At 46.4% G+C, this 21,861-nt stretch overlaps 7 protein-coding genes across 7 annotated transcripts; 2 read left to right on the top strand and 5 right to left on the bottom strand.

The window, feature by feature from the left end:
* Positions 1-3,056: 3,056 nt before the first annotated feature.
* On the bottom strand, positions 3,057-3,368 carry F5147DRAFT_551180 (uncharacterized protein; the record flags this gene model as incomplete). Its single annotated transcript, XM_041430405.1, has 1 exon — positions 3,057-3,368. A coding segment is annotated over one exon (312 nt), but the record flags the coding sequence as incomplete, so codon positions are not given.
* A 1,099-nt stretch (positions 3,369-4,467) lies between these two features.
* Positions 4,468-5,654, top strand: F5147DRAFT_633526 (uncharacterized protein; the record flags this gene model as incomplete). The annotated part of the gene is made up of 6 exons (XM_041432844.1): positions 4,468-4,665; positions 4,725-4,754; positions 4,803-5,003; positions 5,055-5,181; positions 5,240-5,460; positions 5,510-5,654. The coding sequence occupies exons 1-6, from the start codon at positions 4,475-4,477 to the stop codon at positions 5,652-5,654; spliced, it is 915 nt and encodes a 304-aa protein (XP_041294667.1). The 5' UTR covers positions 4,468-4,474.
* A 73-nt stretch (positions 5,655-5,727) lies between these two features.
* Positions 5,728-6,770, top strand: F5147DRAFT_772028 (uncharacterized protein; the record flags this gene model as incomplete). Its single annotated transcript, XM_041441308.1, has 4 exons — positions 5,728-5,847; positions 5,892-6,043; positions 6,100-6,223; positions 6,297-6,770. 4 exons carry the CDS (start codon positions 5,728-5,730, stop codon positions 6,768-6,770), a joined length of 870 nt encoding a protein of 289 aa, XP_041294666.1.
* A 731-nt stretch (positions 6,771-7,501) lies between these two features.
* F5147DRAFT_525510 (uncharacterized protein) lies at positions 7,502-8,263 on the bottom strand (the record flags this gene model as incomplete). Its single annotated transcript, XM_041429978.1, has 2 exons — positions 7,502-7,699; positions 7,760-8,263. Coding segments are annotated over 2 exons (702 nt in total), but the record flags the coding sequence as incomplete, so codon positions are not given.
* Positions 8,264-12,125: 3,862 nt separating this feature from the next.
* On the bottom strand, positions 12,126-12,662 carry F5147DRAFT_573819 (uncharacterized protein; the record flags this gene model as incomplete). Its single annotated transcript, XM_041431179.1, has 1 exon — positions 12,126-12,662. A coding segment is annotated over one exon (537 nt), but the record flags the coding sequence as incomplete, so codon positions are not given.
* A 3,267-nt stretch (positions 12,663-15,929) lies between these two features.
* F5147DRAFT_772024 (uncharacterized protein) lies at positions 15,930-17,995 on the bottom strand (the record flags this gene model as incomplete). Its single annotated transcript, XM_041441307.1, has 6 exons — positions 15,930-16,166; positions 16,215-16,388; positions 16,444-16,646; positions 16,699-16,890; positions 17,405-17,732; positions 17,789-17,995. 6 exons carry the CDS (start codon positions 17,993-17,995, stop codon positions 15,930-15,932), a joined length of 1,341 nt encoding a protein of 446 aa, XP_041294663.1.
* Positions 17,996-18,129: 134 nt separating this feature from the next.
* On the bottom strand, positions 18,130-21,363 carry F5147DRAFT_573626 (uncharacterized protein; the record flags this gene model as incomplete). Its single annotated transcript, XM_041431168.1, has 6 exons — positions 18,130-18,474; positions 18,520-19,342; positions 19,416-19,596; positions 19,672-20,066; positions 20,131-20,633; positions 20,692-21,363. Coding segments are annotated over 6 exons (2,919 nt in total), but the record flags the coding sequence as incomplete, so codon positions are not given.
* Between the last annotated feature and the right edge of the window lie 498 nt (positions 21,364-21,861).

The following is a 21,861-nucleotide window of genomic DNA, read 5'->3' as shown; positions in this document are numbered from 1 at the left end:
GGCATCTTGTTGCCCACACCACCTCCGCGGAAACGCATAAACATGTCCCGATCTATGAAACTAAATTGATCATTAGCATTTACCATAGCAGTAGCTTAGGAATACACACTGATTCACGTAAAAATACAAAAAGTCTGTGTCCTTGTCTTCGTGTGGACGGACAAATGAAGGCCCAAGTCGAGTGTCAGTCTGTCCATACTCAAATCCAGGAATTAAATGAACTCCGCGGATCACTTGATTGGGATCAACAAAGCCGAAGCTGTCAGGATCATCTCGGCTGAAAAATCCGATGCGATGGAGTCGTTTGGCAGACCACCCAGCTTTGAAGGCAACATCTCGCCCAAACCAACGCACGAATAGTACATGCATATGAGTAGGTGCTGCTTGAGAAACACCAGGACTGTAGTACCAAACATTGACGTGGAATACCTTGATAATACGAGCATACCAATAGGGATGTTGGTCCTCGTCATTCTCATGTGACAACATCATGATGTCAGCATGAGTTCATGGATTCATTGAATCTTGCTCTTGCCAAAGGTCGTAAGTCGTATAGTTGATGCACAGGATGGTATGCTCATGTAGTTGATTGTTAGCGAGAATCACCTGGCTCCTGTCCTCGTCAGAGAATTCATGCTCATCTCCAGAGTACTTGAGATCACGCAATCTTGCCAATAGATGGTTCTTCAATCTCGGAATGAAGTCCTATGGCATCATGTTAATAGATCCTAAACATACAAGAAATTACTTACCTTGATCGCTGGGTCTCCCTCGAGTTCGCTGAGCCATGCAGTCATATCATAAGATGCTTTCGGATATTTGGAAATGTGATAGTGTGCGGCAGGTGATGTGCGTTTGCGTGGCTTGCGAGGTGGCTTGACTAACTCTTGATGCCGTTGGTTAATTCGTGCAATAACACGTTCACGGGCTTCGAGGCGAGTCATTGTAGCAATCATAGTCTTCTTGTTTTTGGCTGTCCTCGGGTACCAGCGCTTCGCTCGCCGGTGTTCAAGTTCTCCCTGAAAATAGGATATCAGATATTTCAATGGTTCAATTTGAAATCAACTTACCGGCTGTGTGGAAAAGCTGTCTGTGGTACCAAAACATCGGATTGTGTTAGGATAATGTCCAAGAGCATGGAACTTATAAGTTGACAAATTGAGGGCCTTGAACTTGGGACCGGACTTCTGCTTCCCTTTACCTGAAGATGAAGGTTGTTTGGCTGCTAATGCAGCCTCTCGACGTCCTCGTGCCGCATACTCGTGAGGGAGTTCCATTGTATGGTAGTAGCTACACGTAGTCTTGAAGAATTTTCGGACAGATTGGCCCAAGACCACGGTTGCAGTATCAAACAATGCGAGCGTGTCTTCTGTGTGCATTCGTAGTTTGGCATATGCATGCCAAACAGAGAGATCGAATAGAAGGTCAAGCACAATCTTATTATGGTCGTCCAGCAATAGCTTCTCGAAGACGGGAATAGCACACTGGAGAAGTTAAAAATAAATAAACAACGATCATTAAAGTTGACTTACTTGTAATAGGTCCTCGAAATCGTGGGCTGCAAGTTTTTTCATGGCAGAGGCGTTGTTGTGGAAGCGACGAATAGTCCCCCTGCCAAATGTTGGTACTTTTCGGTATCTAATGTAAAACACAGTGAGCTTGTAAGACCAATGATGTGCCCAAAAACACTACCGTTTGTTGAGATCTGGAATAGTGTTCCCTCCAGCTGCATGAAGTATCCGCATCAAATGAGTGAATTTGGCCTTCCATGCGCCGAGCTCAAACTCATGAAGCTGGTCGACGAGAAACATATTGAACATGTTCAATCCGTATTCTGCAAGTCTCTCAGAAAATGCAGACTGAACCCATGTATTAGTGAAAGAAACATAGAATATGTAGAGTTGCTTACATGAATTGGAACATACGAAGCTTCGTCAAGAATTGCTTTGACACGGCTCCCACTTACAGGGACTCCAAGTCGAAAAATCAAAATACGTGCTTCTTCAACACTGCGCTGTCGTCGAAAGTCATCAATGCGTCTGTTAGTCACGCGGTGCTTCATGTCGAGTTTCATGCCCATCTTGTAGACATCTGCCTTCTTGACCAGGCAGCGTGGACAGGGGCACCCTCCGAGAAACTTTATAGTAGCAAGCAGAACTCTGCGCAGTGCAAAATATGTTAATGCCTCATGTCCGATCACATGTAAAATGAAATGTGTACTTACTTCTCAGGATAGTCCGCCGAATATGAAAAGAACCGTGGATATACTCTTCGTGTGATCCCATCAGAGCACCGGATCACTATTCCATGTTTGTATGCTTCCATAAACTTACCATCCAGAAGCAATTGCCATATTGCTTGCATCAACTTGCATTTCAGATGCGTATGAACATCGCTCGATGTAGCCTCGCCGAAGATATCCATATAGATTTCTTGTAGATTATTTGGAAGCTGAAGCAAAACATAGTAAGATACCAATATTAATGAAAATGAGTGATACGTACTGTTGGAATATATGCCAAATGATGTGAAGCACGAGCTGTCGGCTTGCCTCGTGTATACTTGGACTGATTCCCAAAAAAAACGTAAAATGGCCAGAGGGAGGCGTCCCCAAAGTTTGCCAGGTGCGTAGCATCTGACCACACCATGAGCGAGGCAACAATACGCTCAAGGTCATCTCCAGGGTCATGAGGGAGCGCATTAATTTCTTTGTAAGCTTCCATCAATGCAGGGGATGTGTATGCCTCCCCGAAAACTTTTACTGTCCGATGATCAGGTGTAGTCCAGAACTGTTCAAACGGTGTCATATTGAATGACTGTGAGATGTCGGTCAAAGAACAATGATAAACACCTGGAATTTCGAGTTCAGGAGCATTGGCTTCTGATAGAAATTTCGTCTTCTCCTTCGGTAGTCAGATCTTCACAGTAGATTGGCGCCATCCATATTCTTCTCGAAAGGGGTTAGACTTATCTTCGATGTACTTGTCCAACAGCTTCATTTCGCGCGTGAAATTAAATCCACTTAGGTGAGCAAGGGAGCAACGAGGATCTGAACTTAAGAACTCTGCAAGACGATTGACATTGACCGCCGAGTTACTATTGGTGCCAGAGTAATGCCACGCCATCAGAACTCTGGAAGTGTGGTTTGAGAAGCCATCAAACAAGTGCTTGGCGCTAATTTCAGGTGTAGAGAGACCAGGGTGCACTCCATGAACTGCCGCTTGGTCACTGTCCAGGGTTGGCGCATCCGTCACTCTCTCCAAGGTCAAGAGACCCTCTGGAGCTAAAGTGGGACGTGTTGGGTACATGCGATAAAGACCCATGGTGTTGGGTTCGGTCTGGAAAGGGATGAACGCAGGGCGGGGATCTTCTGGCTCAGAAGAAGGTGCTGGGGATGGAGATGGTGCTCGAACATGTTGAGATTCATCTACTTCGTGCGGAACACGCCCTCGTTGCTGCCAGTTAGTGGGAGGCATATGTGCGAGGTGCGTAGCTGATCCAGGGAGGTAGTCGATGAAGCGCCGAGGCATGCGTACTGTACATCCGGAGCACTTTGAAGTGACTGGGGGAGGTGAGGGTGAACGGGGGATGTTTGATGGTCCTGCAATACTTTCGGGCTGTAACACAATATGTAGTCTAAATATCAGATCACGGTGAAGCTGTTAATAAACCTCACTTGTTCAAAATCTATGGCATTGGCACCCATATCCATGTCTGCATAATCTTGCGGGCCCTCATTGTCAACACCTAGTTGAATTAATTCTGCACGATCACTCCGTGCTTGTTTGGATTTCTTGCTGCTTGCCTTGTCCGACTTTCGCTTTTTCTTGGTGTGGTACAGCGGGTCAGCAAGTTTCAAGGCCTGTTTGCGTGAGCACTGCGAAACATGCGCAGAGAGTTTCTTCTGAGCTGTAAAGGTCCTGCCGCACGCAAGACAAGGCAGATCCATATAGATTAAAAGTGCGAAGTGAGGGTGTAGTGCAAAAGCACACAGTGAGGGGCAACAAGCATGGCTGGATGAACTGAACTGATAACATCGCACATTCAAGTACTTGTATCAGGGAACCATTCTGATTTGTCATGTCTACATACAGACAAGGTGAATGTGATGATTCACGACATCTAGATAAGTCTATTCTGAAGGCGGACAGAAATGAGCCGTTGATCCAAATTTCAGAAGCTCAGGACACACACCTAAGATCCTCACTGCGAAGAATGTAAAGTTTGGCTCACACACCTAGCAACAGCTTACACGTCCAGGGCAAATTGAATCTGGACATTTTCATCGGACAAGACCAGGTTGAAGGCAAATATATGTTGATGAGATCATGATGCGGCTGATTATGGCAGTTCGAGGCCGCGCCGCAGAGGCAAGGTGGATTCAAACCCCGATATCAATATGTCAAAACAATGCATCTCTCAGCACGATTAAGTTACACTTTATCTCATCTTACCTCCTAGCTCCATCGTGGCCATGGCTCACAAAAAAGGCTCAAAACGACCTACTCCTGCAGTAATCCTCTCAGATTCTGATAGTGATTCGTCCTCCCAATCATCTGGATCAGGAGATGACTCATCTTCATCAGATATTGAATCCATTCCGTCTCCACAAATCAAAGCCAAGCCTCGCAAGGAGGCTAGAAAACATGCAAAAAAGGTAGCCAAGTAAGTCTGGGTCATTCAATAATCTAAGATCAGTCTACTAATAGCGCATATATCTATAGAAAAGGCAATCGGGGTGGTAGTCACGAAAGGTAATGATCACATCACTTTGTTTAAGGTATTATTAATGCATTGTCTAGTAATAGTAGGAGGGGAACGAGCCCGAGGGATCAATGCTTACATATTGCACGTTGGATACCTCGTGGCATCGACATGTTCTGCAGTCTGAGGGATGTATTCTGCACTGCCAATCTGGTGAGGCAAGATGAGGCTCCACAAGACTTATCCGAGCCAGAAGACGAAGCTGCTAAAAAGGAGCGCAAGGAGATGCTCGCACATCTGTACGTATCTAAATCTTGTCAACATTTCTTAAGCAACTAATTTCTTCATAGGACTAAGGACGTCCAAGAGCATCACATGAATACCTTTCAGAGGATTGTTCTGTTGGCGCCACATCTGGGTGTGCTTGCTAGAGGTAACAAGAAGCAACGAAGAGAACTAGATAGGATTCTTGCTGAGGTACGTCTCTAGGGTTGCTGTATGTACGCAATTTTTTGTGTTGACTTATCGCAAACAGATGCAAGATATCATTGGTCAGATTCGCTCTGAAGATGCAAGTCATCTCAAGCCCTTTATAGGGCGTTATGCAGCTGCTGACCCTGACAACAATGGCTTGCATCCTCCTATCTACTCGGACCATTCGAAGTCTCGTGCCAGGATGGGCATGAATCACCCACAGCTTGCTGGTATGCTCTGTCCAATCAAGCACATGAAATCCTATCAAGAAAAGCCAAGAAAGTACATTTACAACAATTCTAATTTAGTGTTATCTCTCATTCCTTTACAGAGTTCAAGCACAACTCCAAAATGGCGAGATCAAAGTTCATGCAAGTGTTTGGCCGGCACTTGCTTATGCCGGCGATCCTCCGGGAAAAGACTTCGACCCCGATAATGTCCAGGAAGGATTTTTGCAAGGCTATCTCCTTAAATGAGTAAGGGTTTTTTTTGATAGAATTAGGTTTATTGACACACTCCTCGTACATTCAGGTTCTAAGGCATATTTACATGAGTCCTTCCTCTGCACTCATCGACGACGGAGAGAAGACTACTGTTCGTTCTGGCAACGCAAAACTTCACAACATGCAAAAGGTAGAGGCGGAACACATTGCCTATGCCTTTATTCAAGTACGTTTTCCAATACTATATTAACACCTGATTTAATCTACCAGTGGCAGGCTCGCTATGGTATCTCCTCGCGTGACAAGTGGTCTGAGAGCGACGGAAAATACAGTTACCATGATGCATACTACCACACCATCAAAGCTATCCGCGAGGCACCCGACCCCGATTGGGCAAAGTCCCTCCTTGAGTGGTGGAACAAGTGAGTGTTTTTTTTTTCACGCCCGCATGATATATTCAAGCCCTGTAATTTTGAAGTGCAGTCTTCACTAATAAGAAGGGTGTACTCGACTTCAACCTTAGCGAAAACGAAGATGAAGAAGATGACTATGCTTTAATGAAGAAACAATTTGCGATGCGTACAATAAAGGGATGGGCTGAGGTGCGGTTTTATTTTATTTTATGATACATTTTTTCACTTGTCTTTCCTTCGGCCTGGACCTGTTGACGTACAGACCAATAAAACACCTCTCGAGCTTGACTCCGAAACATCAATGATGGACGCTACGACTACCACATCTACATCAAGAAGGGAACCATCCTCTCCTGCAACTACCCCTCCTCCAGAAGACCTGATTGTGTCGCCAGCTGCAAGGCCCATTCCTAGACCTCACCCCATCAAACCTACCACTCAACATGCTTCTTCGAGTTCGGGTGCTCATGTTCCTCCTGCACCTACTCCGTCTCCTGCACGAGTATCGGCTCCTACTAATCATTCGCCGAAGCCTGCCTCAGTCGCCACTGTGCCCCATACTGTCGTGTCTAAAAAGCGCCCATCTGCGGAGCTTCTGGTTGATAGCGATAGCCCACTGACCGACGCGGAATCCGAAGTTGCCCCTTCTCCAGCAAAACATCCAAAACAAGGCAAGCGGGCCAAGGCGGGCGAGAGCAACAAGAGCGCTGGTAAGAAACGCAAGGGTCGAAAGTAACTTGGCATTCTCTGGTACGAGATTTCTTATTCCTTGTATACTAGTCTAACTGCTTCAGAACTAGTTCACCACTTGTCTCATTTACTCTCGAATTGCTGTCTGTTGCTGTCTGCGCACCATCACTCGCTGCTTTTCCATTTGTATTGCTGTTGTGCCATTGTACCATTTTGGACTTTTGTCATCACTCAGCGCCTTAGAGTTTCAATCATGCATGTCGTAGATTTCTGTAATGCATACCATGTGGCAATACAATGATATGTGCTTATCCTGAAATATCAGTCTGGTAGTGCATTATAAGTGTCCCGGCAGTTCTAAAGGTTTCGCAATGACTAGTACATGATGAGAAACTAGCATACATCCTACATATGACGAAAAATTGATCCTCAACAGCGATTCCTGATCCGCGCATATATGGACGACATGAAGTTAATCCATCATGATGGGCCTAGGTCACCCTGCTGGGGCTGTTGACCGATGGTATGTCATGAGATGACCTCCGCTGGCCATATATAGGTTTTGAAGTTTTGGTGATGATTGTTGAATGATTGTTTGATTGCTGATTTGCTTCTTGGGAGGGTTACTGGTGAGTTGTCTGCTTTGCGGAGGGAGTGGGGTAGCAGGTGTCCGTCTGATGATTCCCCTTTTGCAGCTCTTTTCGCCTCTTCATCTGCTTCTTCGTTGCCTTCTATTCCGATGTGCCCCGCTGTCCATCTGACCACCAGTTTGCGATTCCTGTTCTCGTTGTCTGTGAGTAGCTCACGCAGTTCATCATGGAACATGTCCATGAGGTAATGTCCCGGTTTAGATTGGAATGCCATCGTTGCGTGTACCGCCGCCTGGTTGTCCACTCCCAGTGCCATGGTTGGGACGTCTCTCCTTCCTCTCATCTCTTCTTCCAATAGCTGCACTGCGAGCAGCATGCCCACTATCTCTCCTTCATACACCATGTGTTCTCCTACCCCTCCTAGATAGAATCATCTCTCCTTCACCTTCTGCTCTCCCTCCATTAGCACCGCTGCTGCTCCTACCCCTCCCTCTATGGCCGAGCCATCTGAGTATACCCGCAACTCTTCCACGGCCAGTGTGTCTTCAAGGTAAGCTGCTGTCTTTGATTCTGCGATATGGACTTCTATGTCTGGGATCCATTTCGTGTAGTGCCGTACGGGTTGGATGGTTTCTATCGTCAATGGGTTTAGCTTGAACTCGCTGATGAGTTTGTGAATGGGGGATGGGTGGCGTTTCTCTTTCTTGAATTCGCGCCTTGCGTAGAAGTTGTATGTGGTTCTGATGCTCTTGTTGAGTGGGTGGTCCTCATGCAGAGTTACTAGCCTGAGTATCGCCCTGTGGCATATTTGGCGGAGAGTCTGTTGAAAGGGTTTAATGTTAGCATGAATGTCAATTAGATCAGTCGGAGTTGAGCGCATCGCTCCTGTGACGAGTAAGGCTGCCATTCTTTGTACTCTGGCCATTCTTGAGGCAAAGCCATGGGATCCTCTTCCTCCTGCTTTGTTTCCCTTGCTCTTTGCTAATATACCTGCGCACCATATGTCAGCCACATATAACATCTTTGGAACGATAACTCCTTGGTATAGTCTGCGCATCCATCTTCCTCTGAGTCCTTTCGTTGGCCTTATCATCCTGTTGCAGGCTAACATGTACTTGGTTCCCTTGGCAAGAGCATAGTCAGCATGTTCCTTGAAGCGCAGTTCTTGGTCGATAATTACTCCTAAGAATTTGTGTGAGCTTGATGGTTGAATGACACGACCGCTTATCATTATGGCTGGGCGTGGTACAGGGATTGTTTTCCTGGGTTCGGTTGGGCTCAGGATTCTCTTTCGCGATAGGCATATTAGCGCTGTTTTGTCGAGCTCAAATTCAGCGTTGTGTTCTTCGCTCCATGCAAGTGCTCCTCCTGGTTTGGACATCATATTCGCCAGTTTTGCATTGGCTTCTTCATATGTTTTGGCCTTTGCAGCAATTGCAATGTCATCTAGGAATCCCAGACTGAGTTCTCCTTTGCTCGGTCTTTTGTCTGCAACATTCAGTATGTCAGAATTGTAAAAGATAAAGGCAAGGGGTGATAATGGGCATCCTTGGTCTACTCCGTCTTGTACGTCAAAAGGTGCTGATACGAAGTCATCGAAGCAGAGTGTTGTTGTTCTGTTTGCTAGCCTTCTCTTGTACCACTCAATATACTCTGCGGGTATTCTGGCTTTCTTGAGATCATGGAGGAGTCTTTGTACTACTACACTGGGGAATGCGGCTTTGACGTCGAGGAAGAGTACCAATACGAAGCAGTTTTTGGATGCCCAGGCATCTGTGATAAATTTCATTAGTACGTGCAGTGAGTCTGTCGTTGATCTGCCTGGGCGGCCTCCAAAGTGTGTCACGGGGAGAAGGTTGTGTTGTTCTGCAATGTACGTTAGATCGTCTGCTACACACGAGGAGAGAATCTTAGCCATGGTGTCAAGGAGAGTTATTGGTCTGTAAGCTTTTGGGAGGCTGTAGTCCGGCCTTCCTGGTTTCTGTAGTACTATTGTTGAGGACTTCTTCCATTGCTCTGGATATACTTCGAGGGTGAAGGTTGCTCTGAATAGCGGGCCGAGGTATGTGACTAATAGATGTGCACTTTTCATGTATACTACGTTGCTGATTTCATTCGGTCCTGGAGCTTTGTGCGGTGAGAGACGGGCTATTGCTCTGTAGATTTGCTGGTTAGTGATTGGCCTGAATTTGCAAATGGGAGCTTCATAGACGAAATTTGGGTCTACATGGTCATCTTCGGGGGGTTGGCGGAAGAAGGTCTGATACAATAATTCGCTCTTGCGGGCGTTATCTTGCATGGTGTTGTCCTGCTGTTCGTTTCTTGGATCCTTGAGTGTCTTGATGCGGGTTTGGATTTGGTCTGCAGGGTTGCTGGTGGCATATCGGTGGAAATTCCACATATCTGTTGATGTCAGTGATTCTAGCCAAACCTTCCAATGATCTTCTTTGGCCTTCTTGATAGATTCGGAGAATCAGTTGTGCGCGATTCAGTATTCTTTGTGTATCGGGTGATTGTGTTGGGCTAGGCGGTGTCTTGATTCTCTTCCAAGTTTGTGTGTTGATTTTCTTTCTTGATCTAGGTCTTTCGACCACCATCTTTTCGAGTAAGGGGATGGTTTGACCCTTGGAACGTGCTCGTTAATGGTAACTGCTATGATTTGTGTGAGTTTTGTGAACACTGTGTTAAACTCAGCTACAGATGTGAGCTCAGCTGGGGGGTGCATTGCCAGTCTTCGTTCTAGTGCTTCGTTAAATGTGTCCCATTCTGCTGTGCAGTAGTTGAGGCGTGGGATGGTGTTGATGCGTTCTGGGCTGAGATCTAATGTGCTAATGATGGGGAAATGATCAGTGATTACTGGGTGGAGGTGGTACATGACCTCGCATTGCGTGAAGACTTGTTCCATTCCATCTGAGCAAAAGACGTTGTCTGGTCGAGTAAGGTTCTTTGTGTTTGAGGCTTCGAGGGTTGCTACCCCTGGTGGGAGTACTTGTGTCATATTGTACAGCGCTAAGAGGTTAATGAGGGTTCCTGCAGCGTCTAAATTGGCTGCAGTAAATAAGTGTGCATTATTGGCTAATTCCCACATAGGGTGGTGATGGTTAAAGTCACCGAGCCATATCATATGTTCGTCCAGTTGGTTTTCACCTTGAGCGAGACCTTCATGGTTGCGTCTTACATTATTTTCAGTACGCATGTGTCTCTCCATGAAATGGAGTGTGCTGTTGTTTTCACATTGATTGTATACATTATATATGCGCACCTTTCCATGGGGACTTATCAGTTCAATGGCCATGACGTTCGGCGAGTTTACATGGATTATATGCCAGTTGTTTTTTGAGATTCATTTGTTGACTAGGGTGAGAGTTTGGGAGCGGGTCAGATTTGCGTGATGATTTGATGGATATACCACATCCTAGAATCGGCTGAGGTTCGAGGCGTTTGCGAGATTTACTGGGTTAAGATACGGCTCTTGGATGCACGCAATGTCGTATTTATCGGGGTCGAGGTTTCTGAGCATATGTTCCCATGCATTTAGCGATTTGCGGAGGTTCTGTTGCCATATTCTGAGGTCGGTCCTGGCGTGGGGTTCATTGGTTGTGTCCGGCATTAGTTCCAGTTTGCAGGTTCTTGTTCGCTATAGTACGCAGCTTGATGGTTAGGTGATAGTTCCCAGCGTGGAGGGGTGGTTTGATGATGGTTTTCCGGTGGTGTTGGCTGGGGTGTTTCATTGTCTCTCGTATTCCTTTCTTGTACGTGAGAGTGCGTCCATGCTTCCGTTAATCTTGATTGGGTGCCTAGAGGGATGTGGTTAGAGTTGGTTCTGTGTCTATCTTTATTCTGCGGTCGTCGGAGCTGGTGGACCATTTTCCATCCTTGCGTGTGGTCTTGAGGTGCGATGTCATGCTGGTTGTGTTGCTGGTCGTTTGGATCTTCTGATTGGCCTTCCATTGTTTCCCATGTTAGCGGATCGTCTGTTGGGAAGTAAGTATACTGGTGTAGAGACTGACATCTCTGTGGCCTTGTAGAGAGCTAATTCTACAATGCCCTAAACACCTTCCAAACACAGTGCGACCCGTATCTCATTCTGCGCACTTGGCACTTTGTTGGCTGCTCGTGCGCACAGGCGCTTCAGTCGCGCATCAGCACATGTATCCTCGGTTCCGTCGCTCGTCCTCCGTCCATCCATTCCATGTCCATTCAGTTCGTCGGTATGTATTCCTATTTTATTCTCATGTATTCTGACATATCTCTGGCGCTTGTGCACATATTCTGTATGTTTCGTCACGGACCCTTATTACATATCACCTCATACTCGCTTCGCTTTCCGGCTCGCTTTAGCGCTTGACAGCGCTTAACGCTACTTAGAATATATATACCTTGCCTCAATGTAGAATGATTATCTTCTTCTTCCCGCACAAAATGTTGGACTCTAAGTCTAAAATCTCTGTCAAACCCGCTGACCAACACCAAGCACCAGAGCCGACACGAGCGCCAGCTCTCATATTCTTTATACAGACATTGTCTTACCTGTCTCTCGACTCACTTAAGAGTCGCTGCGCTCCACCACCCGCACGCGTGCTATCATACTCATCGCTCAGTAGCGCTCCATAGCGCTTTCGCTCTTCGCGCTTCGCTCATTGTCGCACGCCTCACCAGGCTTATCCGACAGCCTGGTTCAGTGTTTCCCTCCACTAATATATATAGAGGAACCTTCTCAGTAGCAATCCCCTTGGGCCGACATTAGATTTGCGCACAGAGGACCATCTGAGTATATCTCATACCACCCACTTTCTATCATCCTACATTCCTCACCTACACCGGGCTTCGTCGTTTCTTGCTTTTTGTGCGTTCCATTTTCCAATAAAGACTGGACATTCTCTGCTCCATGATCCGTGTCCATCCTCTTTGCAGTTGATGCAGTGGTAAAATGCTGGGTCGTCGACCTTGCAGGTTGTCGTGTGATGTTCCGCTCCGCATGTTCCACATGTGTCATTGTCTTTGGGGCAGTCCATGGCAATGTGGCCTCTGTTGAAGGTATGACACTTTAGACATCTTGTGGGTTCTGTTAGCAATTTCCTACCGTATACTTTCTTTCCCTCAATGGATAATCCGAATCTGATGATCTGATTGGTGGCTGTTTTGGAGTTGAGAGTGAGCGCGACGTGTGCTGATCTTTGGGTTGGGCTCCTTCTTGCTACTGGTTTGATGTATCGTATCTTTGAGATCGAGTTCATTTGTAATCCACCCTTGACTTCTATTTCCGCTATGGTTGCCTTTGAGTCAGGGTCGAAGGAGATTGGGACGTTCTCTATTATAAGGTGGTATGATCTGTCTTTAATGATAGCGTTAGCGTCAAAGTGATTGAGAAAGTACTTCTATTTGTTGGGACATTGAGCCATTCCGCCGATATCGGTGCGTTGAGTTCGTAGAGTATCCCTCCATGGGGTAGTTTCCTTGCCGACAGTATCGCTATATCCTTTGGTGCTGTTGTTCCTTCCTTGGCCATGAGTTCTAGGGCGAGTGTAGCTTTCGCTACCAATTGAGCCTCGCTGAGTTCCTTGAGGGTGTTTGGAGTTGAGATAGATCTTCTGTCGATTAGAATCTGTCTTGCTTGGGCTTCGCTGCGTGAAAGAATTTTCGTCAGTCTTTTTGGGTTTTCTGTTTTCGCTGCGGAGGCATAAGTGCGAGGTCCTTCAGACCTTGCTGGTGCCTCTGCGTTCATCTTGGGTTGATTAGTAGCTTGGGTGGCCGTTACAACCACCTTTTCTATTCCTGATGCTGATTTATCTAGTTGAGTGCGTACCTCTTCGACTGCTTCTCTCAATGTAGTTGTGTGGGTCTCCATCAAAGCTTCTAACACTTCTACTTTCTCGTCTAAGGTTGCAATTGGGCCTCCGAGTAGGGCTGCTATTTTGTTTAGGATGTTGTTAGTATCAATAGTTTGTTCTACGTCGTAGAGGATGATTGCTATGGCTCTGAGCGATTCCATGTATACTGCTCCTAAGTTGGAAGTTAGACTCATTTCCAGTAGAGCGCCAACAATGTTCGTTATGGTTCCTCCTGCAGTTGATAAGTTCATTCCGTTCATGTTAAGGTGTTTTCTTGCTGAGATTATGGTGATGATATCCATTCTGATTCCTGTGCCTGCTAAATGTTCCTCTAGGCTTTTGCTTGCGGATAGAAGAGCTTTGCTAGCTGTGGCTTTTCTGCCTCGTGTTTTTGGTTCCGTGTTTTGCGACGGAGTAATGGGGTCGTTGGATGACATTTTCTTAGTTGTTTTTGTGATTTGTTTATCTTAGTATAGAGCTAGGTTGTTAAGGTGTTGGAATTGAGAGCTGTTTGCGGCGGCTTGTCGCCATTGAGCAACGTTTAGCGCTGTTAGGCGCGTTGTTGATGGCTGGTGTCTGGGGTCCTTGCTGGGGTGCCACTTGGTAGCGGTCCAAGAAGCGATCGTGTCACCTCATCATACGTCACAATGTTGTATCATTACTTCAAGTAACTTGCCATGTATGTATGTACGAGGTTTACTGACTGTCAACCTACTGTAAAATTTACTACTGCGAAGTTATGGCTAACGAAAGTTTGAAAAACAAACTGGTTGTTTGAGATGATGTGGTACGTAGTAGTACACTGTATATTGCACCGATGTTATGGAAGCTTTGAAGTTCTGACTACCAAAGGGGAAAAAACATGGGAACAGGAAGACGTAAAAATGGAAATACAAATGGGGTCTCACATCAGGAAACCCACTGCCAAGCCAAGTGACTTGTAGCAGCGCGCTTCTTTTGAAGCGACTGTAGCAGCCTGTAACAACCAGTACTCAGCCAGTACTAGTAGTAGCTGGAAGCACTAAAAGCTCCGCACTGGTTCTGGGACTTTTGAACATGCCACAAGTTGCACCTCAGTGATGATGGGAGTGACGAGGCTAGCATGGCTAGCTTGGTATGGATCAATGAGAAAATCCGGGCAAACCAGGACACTAGGATTTGAGTGTAGACGTTGCATGTAGATTGGAATTGAGTTGAGAGAAAATGTTTCAACGCACTTTCAGTGCATTTCTTGAACGTTCAAAATCTTACTTTGAATCCCACTAATGATAAGCCTTGGTGGAAGACTAACAGCGAGGACAAGAAAGAGGAAGCTGAGGAGACAATATCATTCGTGTCACGTGCTCGTGCCTCACACTTACTAGCTATTCACGCTAACCCGCAAGAACCCTACTCCATTTTGACAGATCACAAAAATGCAGTCCACATGATACAAGAAGTACCTCCCGGTGCTCTACCCCACATCTGGAACAATCACCCAGTGCATTCCTTGTACCGCTGGTTGTTTTCACTTTTACACTCTCCAACACCCGCGCCCGAGCCCCTTCAGTGAATTCACCCGTATTAGACGGACAGCTGAGGGTGACAATGTAGCAATACAGGCGGGCCAGCCCATGTGGGCCCATGGCAATAAGTGTACCATGGTAGATGGGTGGGCTGAGGAATAAGTGTACCATGGTAGACGAGTGGGCTGAGGGTGGTGTGTACCTGATGCAACCAGATGGGCCGGTGGTATATAGTGTAGATGATTATATAGGAATGTACTATATGAATAGCAGTGAATATAGTGTGCGATGGAGACGAGTGGGCTGGAGGAATGTGGTGCAACGTAAATGAGTGGGCCAGAGAGATGGGTGTGATGGAGACGGGTGGGCCGGTATATGAGGTCCAATGGTGACGGGTGGGCCGGGTGTTAGGGTGCAATGGAAGATGAGTGGGCCGGTACCTGAGGTACACAACGCAGACGGGTGGGCCGGTACCCGAGGTGCACAACATGAATGAGTGGGCCGGTACCTGAGGTACACAACACAGATGGGTGGGCCGGTACCTGAGGTGCACAATATGGATGGGTGGGCTGGTACCTGAGGTGCACAACGCAGACGGGTGGGCCGGTACCTGAGGTGCACAACGCAGACGGGTGGGCAGGTACATCAAGGTCACAGACGGGTGGGCTGGTAGGATATTCCATCCGGTAGAGTAAGGAAATATAATCTGGTAGATGCAGAGCATACCACTAGGTATGTGAAGGAAATAACATCCGGTAAAGAGTATACTAATCGACAGCGCTCATCCGGTACAGCTTGAATACCCACCCAGTGCATACAAAACCATATCAATATAGTACCTTAGCATACCAACCAGTCTATCTAATGAATGAGAACTCCCAGAACAACACTGGAATATCTATATGATTCACCGGAAATATATATGTGCATGAATATATGCAGTCACTTGCTAAATATTTACATGGTCATATTTTGCATACTCTGTGCTCGGAGTCCCAACAAAATTGTGGATGCTGTCTCGCATGTACCATGCAGTGACAATCCAGTTACCCTCTTCCACATTCATGTAATGTCTCACAAGTTGACACGATGAAGCCAACATTGAGCCTGAGTCGTATAGAAACTTGATTCCAAGGTTCATAAAATCCATGACGACCGGCTGATAAATACCAGAGGTTGTCATGATATCAAATGCTGCCGGTCGACATTTGGGATCTCAATGAGGGGGTGTCCAGCGATTGCATATGACCGATACCACATTGAAAACAGATGTCCAACATCAAAGATGATGTTGCATCTCATCCAATTGATATCTAGCAGCCCATGTACCAAGCCTGACTTGAGTTTCCATTCCGGCCCAATAAAGATCCGGGTGCATGACTCGAAGTGCAGCAGAGACAATGAGTCCGGACCTTTGAAGGGATGCCGTAATCTGGTGACCAGCATCACCTTTCAGTGCCGCAGATACCTCTGGTGAGAACCCATCTTCCGGGTCAAGATTCAGGAAGCCATGTGTCTACAAGATATCAAACCAGAGATTTCAATGCATGTCGACCGGACGTACCTCTCTTCCTTGCTGAAACCATGCAGGAGATATATTGATACAACCGGGGGTGATCATCCCATCCAGACTTGGGTGGAAATTGGACTGATGGGTCCTCCATTGAGAAGTCTTACCTGTTGTGATGCTATGCCTCAACAAACCACCCATGGAACGTGTTGCACCATAAATATCCGTCTATTATACATCAGGGTAAGATAGAATGACACATGGTAATGGAAAGAAGACCAACCACCATCATACCGGTCAGTGCTCCAGGCAAATACCACACAATTATTCTACCTCCGGAATCAATGACAACAGATGGGGTTGTCAAGAAACGCTCCTCTTCAGGGGGGAATCTGCCGAAAAGAATCTCCTCTCGGTTTTCACTTCGACCGGATTCGTCTTTGTCAAGGGCATCATTGTATCTAACCATGTCTATTCGAAGATGGACTTTCTCTGCCAGTTAGTTGACCGGAACAGAGTGATGCGCCGGAATACGTACCGGCATTAGAGTAAGCAGTTGCCATCACATTGGCGAGCTGCTCCAAAGCTATACAAGTGTCGATATCCAAGAGTCCAAGGTCCATATCCTTTACCGGTCGGTGTAGAATTGTAGACATGAAAATCTCGTGCACCAATTCACCGGCAAGGTATGTCTGGTACAGGGCCCAGTCTAGTGGGATTGCAACCATGTCTTGCCAAAACAATTAAGCGGCGGGAAAACACTGATGTTGATAAATACCCAGTCAGATGTTAATTGGGTAAAATAGCCGGACATTCACACGACCTGATTTTTACATTCTGGTGAAAATGACATGATTGTATGAGGGTATAACATATTGACCGGATACCAGCAGCCATCAGGTTGTACTTCACTATGATGTAGATACACTGTCATCAATATTTAACCGGTCAATGAGTGCCTGTGATGACGACACAGCCCTGGTGATTTCTTCAATTGGCCCAACCAATCCGGTCAAGTGATCACATGAACTTCTCAGATTCATCATCTTGCTCTGCAATATATCCATCAACTCTCTACCAATTGTTGTCTGGTGACACTGTGCAAGAGATGCTGAACTGGCTTTATCTTTCAGATCATCCGGCCCTTGGAGGATATATGGGAGAAGGCCAGTCTTGACATGATCAGGCTATCATGGATGATATAAGTATCCGGTGCATCCGGTGCATCCGGTGTATGAACTCACAAGGTGTGAAAAGTGCCATCCCACCAAATTCCATCACATCTTGGACAGATGACTTGGGCAACATATCTGAAACCTGGCAACAACCAAGTGTGTCCTTCCACCAGTCATTAAAATAGTCTTGCATGTGAGCAATATCATAATCATCAGATTTGTTTGAATCCACAGATAGGCACAATGCCTTGATATCCTGCAAAATGGCATGGACATCCAGTTGCTGGTCCACCAATGTGTGCGCGGTCATGATTGAGAGCACATCCTTGATAAGTTTGGGAATAACAGCGGACAACCGGGTGATAAAACATATATTGATGAAAGGTGTGACAAAGGTCTATATGACAGGGGAAAGATGAGGGCAAGGGAATATCAGCATGGCCAGCTACCTACCTCCATCTCCCATTTCATCAGGGTGTAGAATGCTTGTGCATAGCCAGGCATGGCAGTGGCAAAACTCTTGTCAACATGCAGGCGCATGGCCAACAGCCGAGAATTGGCATAGAATAAGGCATGAGAGATATCTGCAGCGGTGATGTGATTGCCCTTGGCGGCAATTATGACTTGGTCAGAGGGGATGAGAGTTGCGCTGTTGTTCATGGAGGAATGTGAGATTGTAGGGTGACTGACACACTAGGATTATTTGCATGTATCCAAGATAATTGTGTATTATGTAATGGGTATTATCAACTGGTAACACGAATTATGTGTCTGGACCGGTATTATCAACCATATCAACCGGTACCACCAACTATCTGAACCGGTATATCTAGCTGATCGATCATTGTCCGAAAAGCATTCTCTGCATGTGCTGCTAGTTGGTGATATATGTGGGATTGTCGTGCAGCATAACATGTGTGTCCGGTGAGCCCTGCAGAAGTAGCATTGTGCATGTGACTGAGCCATTGCTTCGCTCTGCGGTCAAAAAAATTGATTGACCACTGCATTTCATGTTTGACCAGAATAAGCTCTTCACTCCATCGATCACGCAGTGCTTTTGTCCGGAGCCAATTAACCCGGTAAACTATTATGAGAACATGTGGGACCGGACGACCAGATATATCCGGAAGCACCAGACACTCGCATTCTGTCATCCAGTCATTTCCTGATGTGTCGCCCTAAACATCCAAAGACCAGAACCATGACAGAGTGGTGTCCCTCTGACCACGTGCATTTGGATCAGCCACTGCAGAGCTGGCTTTGAGGTCATCTTTCTTCAAAGGAATGTATTTCTTCAAGAGGTCGTGGTCAGAGAGTTTGGCCAGTTGCGACTGGCATTTTGAATAGATACTGGCATTGAGATTCACAGCAGTCTCTACCGAGCGAACTCGAGTCCATGCCCTAGTAGATGATGCCTGTGACTTGGCTGACCGGACAGTATTGCAGAATAAAACAGCTTTATCTCCCAAATGAACTCTAATAGCATGGAGTGCGTCATTGGCCTGGCCTTCATGGAGGGCAATTTCTTCTTTCATGAGATTGGTGAGACCTAACTCCCTGCACCTGAGCTCACCAATGTTGGATGGCAGAGGTATGACAGTGAGCTCCGGTTGAAATATGGAAGTATCGTGTGTGTCTGGATCAGGATTTTGATCATCGTCGAGATCTGAGAAATCTTCACCATCGTCATGGAGTGAATTATGAACACTATTCAAAGGAAAATCCGGGTCATTGACATCGACTTCAACTCCAAGATAGGTAGGTGCCATCTCGAGAAAGCTTGTGATCTGAGTGTGAAGTTTATCCCAGCATCGGGCCACTCTCAGCAATTGCATATCTGTTGGGTGCATTCGTAACCTTTTGACATCCTTAGAGAGAGAGATTTGGGATTCCTCTATGGTGAGACCAGTGGCGAGCCAAGTGGCAGCGCCTCGTCGACCGGGGGGGTTGATGTCCGGATGTTCAGGGCAATTTTGAGCCTGCAACAGGCGCAACTCCTGCTGTTTTCTAGTGGGAGCTACACAACCTTGTGATCAGACCTGCCATAAAACCAATGAAAGGACACTTGCCCTTTTCCAACCGGACCTCATAAATGTCCATAGCTGTAGGATCCTCGGCTCTGTTCTCATGAGCGAGTGTCTCCTCTGCCTCCCAAAGAATGACCATGTCAGGATGAGCCATCTCGTTAAGATTTTGGAATGCAAGTTTGCTCTCCGCAGAACCCTTGATGGCCTCTTTCAACTTTCTGGCAAGAAACTTAGCTAAAGGAGGTGCCAACCGGAAATGCATTATATGAGACCGGACAATATTTGTACATCTGGAGGTAGGCGACTTACTTATACGAATCATTTTCATGAAGTTACAATCATTCATCTGATAATCCAATACCTCCTTGCGATGTGGAGTTCCCATACCCCTGGCCGATGGGGAGATTATGTTCAGAGGCGCCCAGAGGGTCTCCATAATCTCTCCATCTATCCTGCCAGTCCCGTGGATAAAATTTGATGCATACCGGACATAGCAGCTATCTTGATGTCCATGTACATGCCACAAGCCGATTCCGGGAATGATATCCATACCGACAGGGATGGAAAGATACATACTAGAATCGATCCGGTCCTTCAAATACTTGTTATACTGACAATTTATGTCATAGAAAGTTATGGCACGAGAGATTCCGTTGGTCTTATAGTTAAGTGCTTGACTTAATGCATAGTCCATGTTCATCTGTCTAATTATCCCAGGTGAGAGTTGTAAGACTGCCATTGATGTGACCAGATGAAATATGTACCAACCTTTCACCTTTCTGAAAATCCACCATGGAATGTGGGACAAAACATCCATGCCGCGCACATGCACATCCTCCTATACCGGTGGCTTCCAGCCTTTGCCGGGAGGTGTTTGCTTGATTGACGGCCCGGTGATTATTACAATCTGACCTTTGGACATGGTCTCGGGCAATGGCCAAATGACTCTTGTATCGTTCATCGGAGACCATGAACCCCAGACCATCCATCAATGAAACTTCATCCGATGGATTCACCAGATGCATGTGCTCAGCTTTGAAATTTCCATCCATGACCAAATACCTAGTCATTAGCCAGGAAGGGGTATCGTCCGGTTGGGCGACTGTACCAGCAGACAGGTCCAAGTTTATCCCTGGTTGTGGACATGCAGGGCAAAATAGGGCAAGATCACCTTCATTTGGCTTGTCATCTTTGTGGGCAAATCCATGCCACTTGTAAAGCTTGCATTGTCGCCACTGTCTGGCAGCTCTCATGAGCTCTCTGTAGTGATCCTACGGATATCATTCTTTAATGACCGGAACATGAAGTACAAAATGAAACCCAGCTGACCAGAACCATCAGTGGAAAGATGCTCGAGGTTAGTCTGCGAATTTTGCTGTAGTAATTCATTGCCGATGTACCGCACTCGAGATTGTCTAACAGAAAGTCATCCAAGACAGAGAATGTGAATGCAGTTTTTGGTCTGGTACAAGATGCTGGGAACAAGCCAGCCTGGAACAGCTGCATGTCTCGGCTGATAGCACCAGGGCAGTGACAGTACCATATGGAAAGGGAGTGAACACCGGACTTGTCTACTACAGTTATGGCCGGATGATCTGGGTCTCTGACCGGTGGAATGAAAGGTCCCTCCGGATAATCGTCGTCTATATTGTCATCGGTATCTGACCATTCAAAGAAGTCTGATGAGTAATCAGTGCTGCTGGGACATGGAGTGCCATCGTGAGCGAGGTGAATGTGCAGGCCAACTTTAATGAGTGAAGTTTCTTGAAAAAATGATCCGGTCCATTGACTGATGCGATGGAATGGATGTCTTTGATGCCAAATTCTGCAACAGTCTGTGCAAAAGAGTGGCTCATTGAAACAGCCATGGCATCTATACACCCCATCTTTCTTGCAGACTGAGCAAAGTCGGTCGGCTGGAGGGGCTTCTCTGACCATCAGTGAGTTTATATAGTCCTTGAACTTGCACTTCCATTGCCGGAGATATGTATTCTGACTCTGTATGATCTGGTCAGACCTGGGAAATGAAGATAACTGCTGCTTGCCTGAGATTTCGGAAATTTAGGCTGGGGGATGTCACCTTGGTCAAAGTCAAAGTCAGCACCTTCATAGAGCAAGTGAGGGGACCTGGATTTATGCTTCGAGGGAGATTTTGTCGGTGATGATGTTACCGACTGTGTTTTCCGAGCCCATGAATCTTTCACCCAAGATGACCTGGATCCTCTGGTTGTATTTTTTTCTTTGAGTTTATACAGCTGAGGCAATTGTTTCTTCATAGGAGGAGTGTATGTGATTCCCTTTTGTTTGCCCTTTGCCATATTGAAACTACCACTGGAAAGGATCAGTGTGCTGTCTTGATGACTTGTGGGCACGACTTCACTGCAGTGCCTTCCATCAATTCCGGACTCCGGGTGATTTGAACCGTCGAGATTACCACATTTTCCCTTGTTAGTCATTGAACAACCCAGATTATCGTCAAGGGACCAGTTGTTCAGATCA

The sequence above is a fragment of the Suillus discolor genome (genome assembly GCF_016758755.1).
Source record: "Suillus discolor strain FC423 chromosome Unknown F5147scaffold_18, whole genome shotgun sequence".
NCBI classification, from domain to species: domain Eukaryota; kingdom Fungi; phylum Basidiomycota; class Agaricomycetes; order Boletales; family Suillaceae; genus Suillus; species Suillus discolor.
Note: the sequence above shows the minus strand (reverse complement) of the source record. Positions and strands in the feature narration are given on the sequence as shown.